At 41.8% G+C, this 12033-nt stretch overlaps 1 protein-coding gene across 1 annotated transcript in view; it reads left to right on the forward strand.

The window, feature by feature from the left end:
* The window catches only part of MAN2A1 (mannosidase alpha class 2A member 1), a 652784-nt gene that overhangs the window by 170787 nt on the left and 469964 nt on the right, over positions 1-12033 (forward strand). The window contains exon 6 of the mRNA XM_069226405.1: positions 10482-10655. Within this exon, the coding sequence (XP_069082506.1) occupies positions 10482-10655 (174 nt within the window). The remainder of the gene's footprint in view (positions 1-10481; positions 10656-12033) is intronic.

The raw sequence follows: 12033 nt of genomic DNA on the forward strand, positions 1-12033 counted from the left end.
TGTAGAATGCTCACTAGGAAAAAATGAGTAGTGCAGTAAGTCCTCCTTAAAGTCTTTATGAGTAAACCCCATCTCATGCAGGGGACGACCAGACACCCAGGAAGACACACAGATTGCCCAGATTTCTATTCTGCAAATCAGTGGTGGAATGGTAGATATCAATCTGTAGGTGTCGAAAGGTAACTGATTCCCAGTTCAATCTGGAGTCTAATTGTACATAAAGGGGAAAACATTACCTTATATTAAAGAAACACTTCTTACATTTTAAAATCGTTATCATGTTCTTACATTTTGTTTGTGTAATTTATATCCCAAATATTTTTGTGGTTCTCTGTGTACTTTGGCAGTTTACCAGATGACTGGTTTGGCCTTGGCTCGACTGCTAAACCTTTTTAAGACAGGCCCAGAGTGTGCAATTTTTCAACATAACCTTCCAAGGGGTCTGGCCTCTGCTCACCCCTCAGGAGTTTGAAAAGGGGGGACTACTTCACCAGAAGAGTTTGCGGGGGTGAATGTTGCTTATTCAACCAGTTGTCAGTGCCTCTCATGTTTCTCTCCTGTCTGCTGAGATAACATTCCTGGTGAACATTATTTTCCAGTATTCCTGACAGGCCCATCTCGTCTAATTTGAGGAACTTCCCCACCTTACTCTTCTCATCCTTATTTATCCACTTCTTAGCAACATGCCTTTGATTTAGTTGCTGTGGAAAGACCACATTTCTGACAATCTCCCATCTGATCTTGATTTTATCCTCCTCTTTAATTCTGTTTGAATGGTAGTCCTGGCTTCCAGTTCTGAGGTAAATACAGAGCCCCAGAAGCACACACTATTGCTTTGAGTCTATAGATAAGTTGTCGGTGTGAGACTGTCACCCACACCATCTGCTCCGTCCCATTAATTTGTTTAAGGTTTAAAGTTCACTGGTGGTTAAGGTGAGCCAGATGTTTTTGTTCACCTTTTTTTGACGAGCAGGAGGTCAGGTTTCCCAGTTGTTAGCCATGGGTTTTTAACATGTTTAGAAACCTAATCAAAATGTTGCTGTTGCTTTCTCTCCAAGAAAGATTGGGTAAATTTGAGGAGGGTTGATGACCTTGACACCATGCTCAAAGACATTAATTTACTATTAAATAAGGATATAATGTGTCACCCATATTTAGTATACCTAGAAGCAGTCACAAAATGACCATAGTGAATAAATAGTGCTATTTAGAAAGTAGTAAATAGATACACTGCTAAAGTAGTGGGGTATGGCCTCTCCTCGGATGTGTCCCTAAAAATGACATTTTGTCCTGGCATTTGTCCTGAATTTTTACCCTTTGTCCTGAATATTTTACAGTCCTGTTCAGAATGTGCCTCCATGCCAGGTCGTCCCCCTACCCATGAACCCAAGGTAAATGCATTGCAGCAGTAACTATGACCCCTTTAGGGACTTGCTTGGCACAGTTAAAACAGTTTTTGTCACTGGCCTTACCTCTCCCAAGCAAGACTATACAAGGATCTTCATCAGTTAAGTAGCCTGTAATATACTGCTTTTTGTTTTGATGCATTATTTTTTATATCACTTCTTATAGAGTAGACTATACTGTAATAGTGCTGAACAATAGTATTCAAATAAAGATGGAATGTGAACAGGGAAATAAAAGAAATGATCATATTTAGATACCCACTAGTGAGCATAGCCATAAAGGCGCTCCATGCCTTAGCAAGTGCTTTTGTGAGGTTTTTTTAAGCCAGGGGTACACATTTATTAAAATAATTTAACATCAATTGACAATCTCCTTATTTGGGCCTGTTTATAATAACTGTTTATAATAACTAATAAAATCTGCATTGTTGCTTCAGCTACGGCTTAAGTCTTTGCTTATGGACTTGCAAGAGAACACACTTGCAGCATAATTCACTGTCCACACACACTTTTGCCAATCTATTCCACTAATATTTGTTTTTACAAATGCTATCATAAAAATACATACTGACATTGCACAATATTGCACTTGAGACAGACGATAACTTAACAGTCAAATGCCTGTCTAATATGTTAACTTAGCTGCAGTACTTTTTTTTGCATTTTTCCTTGTATTTTTTTAATGACGATGTCCTGAATACGTTCTTCACAGGTAGTGTATCTCATCTCAGTCTTCATTAGGCAGTAGGCGAATGGCATGTCTAATCTTATAAATATTATATGTGCTTCTTGCAATACATTTTTTGATATCTGAAAGCCTTTTTGGTAAATTTGCATCAGTATTGTTGAGTGACAGTACTTTATGGTGAATGGTATTCATCCAAAGCACAATTGAGAACTATAAAGTGTAAGTTATGAGCCGTAAAATATACGAGTACTCAAATGTGCAAATAATAACCCTGTCCAAATTGAGTCCAAAGAGTTGTGTAATTAGTATGGTTTTTAAATGTTAAGTCAATCTAGTTGTTAGGGTGAGTGAATGTACACTGTCAAGATGTAGTCTCGAGATAATCTTGAAGTGTTTTAGGCAAGTTACCCCATAAAGTTTGAGCTATAAGATGTACATTACACCATGACAGTTGAGCCTCTCTACTGCTGTACAATGATTTGCAAGTAGAAATGTGATTGATATACTACTTCTATATTTCAAGACGATGTGCAACTCAGACTGTTGCTCAGTATTTTCTTCCACACAAGGCAAAGCATTTGAAATCTAACCAGTGATATTGAGGATACACAAAACAAAATTATCAGTCACAGACTTTCTCTAAAAAAACATAAATTAGCCTTAAACTTTGTAGATGACTGAAAATGTATTAACACAGAAGTTGGAAACACTTAAAAAAGATGGCATTGAACTTCCCCTATAAACTGTGCTTTACGTAATCCAGGTCCTGGCAGGGATGAACCCAAACAAATGAACGCAAGCATTTACAAATGCAGCAAGTTTCTCCTTGCCCAACACCGTCTCTAATACCTGGGCATTAACAAACACACATCTTTCCTGTATTTTTTTAAGTATGTACATCAGTGTACATGTTACAGTGTTCACTTGCACTCGTTTTTGAATTGTTTGGGCCTGCTTAAACTCTGTTGCAAGAATTGTTTATATTTGTGCCTTGGCACCATCACACCATAGCTGCCCACAAGCTAGGAATTGACACCATTAAGCCAGGGCCAACTTTGTCCCAGTATGGGCACCATAATGCCACACATACCCACTGTGTCCTAAATTGCCAAATTCATGCAGATGCCAGCTTTATAGCAGATGTCTCTCTAGAGGCATATGAGGGGTCTGTTGAGTTGTGCTATGTAGTCCCACAACATGGCAAGAATTTCTACCATAGAGCCAGAACCACCATTGTGCAACGGATGACTTTAATATGCAAAGACTTATTAACTGTTGTGCTATGGGGAACATTATGCAAGAGGTGGCCACTATTGTGCACTGTGTCCCCACCGAATGGCAAGATCTTCATACTGCCAGGATATTTTGACCTAACTAGAAGTTAAGTTGCCTCTGTGCAGTGAATGTGCATCCTATGTCAAGACTGACCACAATTTGTTCGAAACCAACATCACGCCAGAGCTAGTGCCATGGTGCCAGGTTAGCCTTTTACCAGTAGTGGGATCATTCATTGCATGCCCATAAATTGCCAAGAAAGACCACCATTATGTGAGGGTCAACGCCACTCGGATTCACACCACCTGGACAACTGACTATACCATGACCGGCACAACCTCTACTGGTGCCACCAGTGCCTCCTTCTTTGGCTCCAGACTTGGCAACGTTAGTGCCAGTCCCTGAAGCCACGCCTCAAATAGGTCAAGAAGGGAGGCATGAGGAAAACTATCTGAACAGAATACATGATCTGATTGGAAGAGATTCAAACTCTTAAGATGGAGATGATGATGGAAGCATCCGATCTACAATGATTGTTATGAGCTATAAGGACTGTCTTCAGTATGTGTATGGATGGTAGTCCTCTTCAAGTAATAATGGCATGATTCCTGACAAGGTCCAATTTGGTCTCAATAATTAAACCTAAGTTCAACCCTTGAAAGCTGTAGCACAGAGCAGACTGGCTTAGGTTAGGAGAAATGCGTAAAGCATTTATCAGTACCAAAACAATTAAAAAGTAGAAAACCCAATTTAGTAAAAATCCTACTTCAATTTATAAAAAATAAAGTAGACTTTAATGACCAAATAGACAACAAAGCTACAAAAATCTGATGTAGGGAACCAGTGAGATGATTTTTCAAAGCTTTGGGTTTCTAGAACCGAAAAGCGCAAAGTGCCAGCTGTCTGGTATCTGGTTGTGCTAGACAGGGCCAAAACGTTAAGGCACACTCCAATGGAACATGGATTGCATACAAGGGGCCAGGTTCAGTCTGGTGGAAAAATCACCTTCTGACTTAGTCTTTTTCATGGAGAAAAGCTTTGTTGATCAGTTGGAGTCCGAGCTGGACCTCGAGAGAGACTCGTCAACGGCAGCTGGCTGCAGTGCAGGACCTCAGTGGGAGCCTCACCTTTGGCAGAATTTGAGGCTCTTGATGTCAAAGGTGGGAAAACCTGAACAGTCAAGTCTGAAGATCAGGCCAAGAAAGGTGTTTGCCCTGGTTTGTTCTGTGTTTGTCCTGGTGAAGTGCTCTGCATTTGGAAATAGGCATTTTTTTGGAAGACCGGATCCTTTAAATGTGACAAACCAACAAGTTTAGTCCGACCGACAGTTCGACATCCAATTATAGCCTCTGGTTCTTTTGGCAAAAATCCTTGAAAAAGTTTCCTAGTCCCATCTTTTAGGGTAAGGCAAGAGGAGTGCACTCTGGCAGTTATCTAAGGGGATCCTCGACTTTAGGGACACCACTCGGGGTTCAGGACTCACTCCAAGTGAAGCCACCAATATGGTCCAGGGCAGGACTAGTTGGAACTGGTCAGCTAGGCTCTTCAGGAAGCTGGGCTTCTCGCAGTTTTTGAGTCTCTGTAGCTAAACTGGAGGCCAGCCAACTCACCCTTGGAGTTCACTTCTGCATCCTTATTACACATGGGAGCAAGTCTAGCCTTTGGGGTCTCTCTTCAGATTCATCAGCGGGGGCAGTCCTTCTTTTGTCTTCCACATGCAAAGGTGTCCTGAAGAAGGTGCCCAATGGGATCAGTTTATGCCTAGCATTAGCTTTTGGGTGGGAATGTCCCCGTACTATAGTGAAAAGTTCCCAGGGGCAACCCTATCTACTCTGACTCTGGGGGTTTGGCCCTAAACAATTCGGCAGTGCCCAGCTCTGCTAAAATTCAACATGACTGAATCTTTCTTCCCCTGGTCAGAGCTTTGGACACACCTTTGAGGTGTGTCTAGGGGAATAAGGAACTCTCCCTGTAAACCATTTCTGGACAGGTCCCCCCAACCCCCACACCACTGTGATTGGTGCCACTCTGGCTGCTTAAACAGTGGTAAGCCTAGGTGTGAGTTACATCTTCCTGTGACAGGGATGCCACTATGGAACTTGTGAAGGTCTTTTGTTCCAGGCTGTTTCTGGACACGGTTGTGTTTGTGGGGGTGTTTCCCCTATGTGTTTGTGGCAGTTCTCTTCCCTCATCTGGGGTGTGTGGGCCGGCCAGTTCACTGATCCATGTAGCGTTATGGTGTTGTAGATGTGCTTGTGCCTTTTTCTCACTGTGCAGTCGAGGGAGCGTATTTGGTTTTAAATGCTGCCAAGCAGGACCGGTGTCACCTGTTTTGCTTGAAGGGGGATTTCCTATTAATCCTCATTATACTGTGGCAAACTTTTCATGGAGCAGGCATGTAATATAATGGGGCAAAGTCTTGGACCGCTCAGATCAGCTAAACTTGCACTCACTGCTTAGAGTTCTCTCCCGAGTTCAGTTGCGCCGCATGGGTGCTCCAATACCAGCTTTCTCTATACGTTGGTAACTGCCAGTGGTGGGCGCCACAAATCTCCAGATTGGGGACGGGAGACAGAGGAGAGAGGGTGGAAAACAAATTATTATTATTATTATTTTTTTTAAAGCTTACCTGTTCCTGCTGCTGCAGCTCGCCTCATGCTCTTCTTTGGATGATGTTAGTGTCCCAGCAGTCCCTGGGACAGCGGCACAGGTTCCCCCATGCAATCCTGGTGCTGCTCTCATGCCACCTCTAGCATGAGAGCAGCATTGGGGTTGGTCTGAGCTCCTTGGTCTGCCGCTCACACTGCATGGGAGTCTGTGTTTTTTCTCCAATCCGGCTGTGCAACACAGCCAGATTGGAGAAACTTTAGTGCGCATGTGTGTTTGGCCGGCATAAGACAGCCGGCCAAGGCCGGCCAAACACACATACACACTTAGTGCACCTCAGTCCTCCTTCCCACTCTCTTGGCTCAGCCCCGCCCCGCCCCTCACTTCACATGCTGGCTGAGCCAGCAGCAGAAAAAAAAAAGATAATGAATCCATTGCGGAGGGGCTGCCCTTGTGGGTACTCTGAAGGAAAGTGTATGTATGTAAGGAGTATGGTTATTTTACTAAGATTTAGTAGATCAGTGGTTCCCAACCTTTTTACATCTGTGGACACACACTTTATCATTACTCGAACCGTGGAACCCCCTTTGAATCATTGGAATCCGGACCCTACCCACCCCCACCTCACTGAGTCATTACTGGAAGCCGGGGATCCAGGTGTAAACATTGTCTCTGATTTGAACTGCAAAACAGTACACAAAAAATACAGGACCAAGTATTCCATCAAACGCATACACAAATGATAACACATTGTATTTACTTGGGAATCAAATAAAAAAAATACAGTCTTTACTAGAAAGGTTGGAGCTTTTCCAAATTCAATTGATGCCACACATTGTCCATACTATATTTTGTTTAATTCAACTGCAATGCTTCCACAAAATCAATCTGATGATACTAATTTTATTTTTAGCATCGTATTTCAGATTCCTGGACATTACCAGTATGTTTTAAAAATTTCCAACTGTACATTTATAATGTATTTATATAAACTGTATTAATCTGCTAATAATATTTAGTTTTCTAAGAAGTCACTGACCCCCAGAGGAGGCTTTACGGACCCTTCAGGGGTACCTGGACCACAGGTTGTGGGAACCACTGTAGTAGAGAGTAAGGTAACAGGAATGTGCAGGGACAGGGTAAACTCAGAGGCACTAAGGTCTGAAGGAAGGAGTGTATCGTTCAAATATGAAGGTGGGAGAAAGAATAATTTCTAGCTTTTTTGAGGAATTAACTATCAGTGGGGTGTGCATTGATCATGCTGTTATCTGTTTGTTTGAGAAAGAATCATGGGTTTGAGTTTTTATGAAAATGTTGCTGTTTCTGATGTTAGGCGTTGTTTGCAGAGGAATTCCTTTGATTTAGCACTGCTTTGATTTTAGGAGGCCCTGGTGGGTATTGGTCTGCAAGAAGTGAGAATGTGTGGACTTTGTGTTGGATAAATGTGGGAAAAAACCCTTTTATCTATCCTTCTGAACTCCAATAGCTCTGATCTTTGCTGGTAAACAAACTCCAAAGTTTTACCACTTCTACAGTGAAAGTAACGCCACCAATGGTTTTCTTCCAATAGATAGCTATTAAGTGTGGTGCTAGTCTGGAGCATTGATTTCTGGGATATGATTTGTCCTTAGTCCTTGTCTGGGTTTTTGTCCTTTGCCATTAACAGCTCTCTGAGTGATGCACAGTAATTTGAAAGCGGCTCTTGCTTTTGGGAGCCACTGTGGAGCCTTCAACACTTGGCAGTGTTTTTATTTGTACGTTGATAAGTAGTCTTGATGCTGAGTTTTGGATTTTTTGTAGTTTTCTGATAGTTGGGAGTGGAGTGCATAGTCTGTTAGCATTGTCAGGTTTTGAGAGAATTAATTATATTGTTGCTTGTTCCTTTTGAGGAAATCAAAGATGAGGAAAGATGTATCTAAGTGATTTCATTTTGTAGTAGGTAGATTGGGACAGCCTGTCCACTTGAGTGTGCATGGAAATGTTGACATCCAAATAGACTCAGGTTTTTTCAGTGGGGGTCCTAATTTATCTGGTCAGAAACATGCAGGTTTTTTCCAGTCAGTGCATATGTTTTTTTGGTGGCATGTGGCTGAATCTAGGCTCCTGGTGGACACCTACAAGACCTACTTAGTGGCAGTAGGAATTTTGGAAAAGGCCAGAGATGTCCTTCATGGCCATTGAAGTTGTCAAAAGCCATCTAATAGGTCAAACACGTTTCCCTCCCACCACTCACATAGTGGTGACCTCAATCTAGTTTTATTTGGAATAATGACAAAGCCTTTGAGCCTTTAGCTTTCTGACAAATCTTTGGTGGGAGTAGTTGTTCTTGGTGGACAGGTTAATGGCCCCTTTTGTTCTACGGGAGGCCACCATCTTGGGGAAGTTAGAGGTCTAGTGCTGCACGCTTTAGCGTTCCGAGATCCAAGGGCTGCTGCACATTTAAACTTGCCTCCCATGTGAGCATTCATTATTCAGACCCGGGGAGGTGAGCATTAGATACAGAGTGGGAGTGTCGCTTTGAGGAAGTAAGTGCCTTTTGAACATTGTTTACGTCGCGCTACAGATGCGGTAAGATGAATCGATTCTAAAACTTTGCAAATCTTTAGAGTGTCACTACAAACACACACCCCTCCCGGAGGAGCTATGATATGAGAGTCCAAATACAACCGAGTAGGTTACACATGCACCACGTGTGTGCTGTTTGGTGAGTTTCACGTGTTTACATGTTTTAAATGTAGTATGTCTTGTATTGTTGATTGTGAGAGTACTTTGGTCTCTCATTCCTGATATTCACGAGTGCCATTTCCCACAAGTGGGGTGCAGTTTGCAAGTAGGTGGCATCACACTCACAAACAACCTATATAGCGGCTCATTACAAATGGGGGCTATGATAACTATGCCTGTCTTGTATTTCCACAGGTATCAATGACGGACACCAAAAACGATAGGTATCATCTTATGACACAACATTAGATAGGTGAATTGCACCATATCACTGAGCATGTATTATTTATGCCAACTTGGAGTTGCACCATGGAGTCCACCTTGATCCTGAAGAGGAGCCCAGGTGTAAGGCTCCGAAGCATGTAGACTAGGAAGTCAGGTACATTACATCCCCCTCTTCTGCAGCCCCCCTTTTTAATCATACCGCCTCCAAGAGATCTATTAAATCTTTGGAATTACTAGGAGACAGGTATTTTTAACTCACTCAAGACCTCACTACTCCTATCCCTCCTGTGATTCACATTGACGAGACTACATCAGTGCTCCCATGTATGCCGTAGGTCGTAGCACACCACACTCCGAAGCAGAACGGTAAGAAACCCAATGATGAAGCAAGCCACCAATGGGTAGCCCTGGTGGGTGAGGGTTTTTCTAACAGGACAAAACCCATTTTTCCTATCCATCCTGTGGTAGTTCATTTAGCTGGGCCTCTGTTGTAATGTTATACAGGTTAATAGGTCGTCAGAAACCATTTTGTGCTTTAGACACTCTTACTGCAGTTCACTGGGACAATATGGTCCTAAGGTGTCATCGCACCTATGTTTATAAGGGACTATTTGAATTCCATTTAAATTAGTAGATTGGTTTTCTGATTCTGTTGATGATACAACTCTTCACAACTATAGAGATGTACTTTGCGTTATTAACTTAATAGAATTTGGGACATGGGTTATACTCACCAATTGCTTTTGACTTGTGGATACCATGATGCTGACTAAGCAGGTACAAGGGCTACGTTTGCCAGATTAATTATGTTTTGTCACCCATTGCGGCTCTTTGTAGAGCCCACACTCCACCATGGCTGATGCAGAATTGGCGGTATTTTCCAGAAATATACTTGTCAGAAGCATGTGCGACAGAAGGTTACATAGGCTAGACCACATGGGTCCTGCCAGCATTATAGTCTCAAGGCTTCTGCCAGGATTAACGCTGATATTTAGCATAACATGTTTGCATAGGCCAAAGATGCCCAATGTACCCCTCTTCTTCTTTTTTTCAGTTGAAAATGGGAAAGCACAGGAACTTAAAAGCCCGTTCCTGTTAGCTGCGACCTCCTCTCAAATTATAAACAAGCAGCCAAAGCATCCAATAGTGGGATACTTTTTTCTAGAAACAACTAGTAAGAAGTTGCAGAGTAGGAGATGAAAGAAATGCTTCTAGGATACCAGCGCCCAATTTGTGTGCTAACAGCTTTTCAAGCATTTTTCAGTCCTGCTACTTGGTGGACGGATTCCCACCAAGTTTCATAATGGGAACCAACTATGGACTAAGTGTAACTGATTCACCAATAATATAACTTTATCTTTTTTATGTCAGTTCAACCATGTGTGTTAATGAACTGTACGTGTATCAGCAAATGTCTAATACTTAGTAGTTGATCACTACATTTTCCAGTTTGGAATCACAACAACAATGAATTGCTACCAGTGTTTGATCATTGTGCTTTTTTATGGGTTGCATGTTCAGTTTTGTAATGTTTTTAACTTTACTCGTATTTTCAGGAGTGAAGCCGAAATCTGGATGGGCTGTTGATCCTTTTGGGCACTCACCTACAATAGCTTACCTGCTTAAGCGCTCTGGGTTGTCCAACATGCTTATACAGAGAGTTCATTATTCTGTGAAGAAATACCTCTCAAAACAAAAAGCACTGGAGTTCTTCTGGCGGCAAAACTGGGGTACGTACTGTTTTGTCCTGTAAGTCCAAGTTTCGAAAACACAAAAGTAGGAGCTTTTGTTTAACAAATACATAAACTAAGAATAACAAGAATGTTGTGTGTCCTAGGACTCTAACAGTAATGGTATTATGCCTTATACGTGATATTCACTACTGCCAATCCTAGATGTTTCCGTCAGTCACTACTTTGTGATGGTAATTCCTCATATAGTAGACCGACAATTCATTTGCCACTTGTAGCACCGCCAAACAAGTTTATAACACCCGGCAAACAAGTTTTTATTTCAGAAGTATCTCTTATATTTTTTAATGCACCCTTCTTGGAGGATATAATTCCTCCCAAGCACCAGCCTTTACATTTCAGACCTCAGTCTTTACAAATCAGGCAGTAGCAACAAAGGGGGTTCTTCAGTGCGCTCTGAGTGGAGACAGAACCTTTAAAATCAAGCTTCTAAATGCTTCTTGTGATTGTTTACATCTTCTCAAGCTTTTGTTACATGGTTTTGGTGCATGCTTTTTTTTCATACGAGTATGTACCTCCAGTGATAATTAGACAAAAATGCATAATACAGAATTTGGTAAATGTTTAGGATTTGTGTGATGACAAATGCAGATATTTTGTCAATTATTGCTGTGTAATATAAATGTTGACTGGAGTTTTGAAACTTGCTTGCAAGTAATTTAGCTAATAATGTCTTGTTTGTCATCCCTGTCACCTTCCTTACAATATAAAGATATACCTAACAGTAATACTGCATGTCGGAAAGAATGTTAGAATAATGACATAACGTGTTCTGTCATCCCTGAACGCAAGAGGGAACAGGCCGTTTGTGATAGGACTAGGGAATGCACCATAACTGTTCCAAAAAACCAAAGCTGCAGCCAATACCAAGACTATGTGCCTGGGCAGACTGATATATACAGTGATTCTCATTTAACTGCACTACAGGTTTCCTAAAACCTATGCTCTCTCCAGTTGGTCTGACAACTGTGTTACATACCAGACAGCCCTCTAACTGGTGACCTCCGAAGATTGTACTGTGGAGGTGATGAGCTTGTATTAGCCACCTAGTGCTGCCTAGTTCAGGGTACCCAACAAGAGATTATACTATCTTCACACTGACCGATGAGAAACAAGCACCTGTCCTCCTGAAGTTTGCAGCAAAGACGCCGAAAAAGAGTTTAAAAAAAGTCTCAGTAACACAAGAAAGAACATGATCTCCAGACACGAAGGAGCAATACATACCATCTGGAATGCATGGTGCCACATGAAAGAAGCAACACAATGATTGAAATATGTTCTATGTACACCACTACAAAGATGTTGGCGAACTCTTTTTTAATACACTGTTAATGGAATGCTTGAAGATTGCTGGGGT

The sequence above is a fragment of the Pleurodeles waltl genome, chromosome 1_1, assembly GCF_031143425.1.
Source record: "Pleurodeles waltl isolate 20211129_DDA chromosome 1_1, aPleWal1.hap1.20221129, whole genome shotgun sequence".
Classification (NCBI taxonomy): domain Eukaryota; kingdom Metazoa; phylum Chordata; class Amphibia; order Caudata; family Salamandridae; genus Pleurodeles; species Pleurodeles waltl.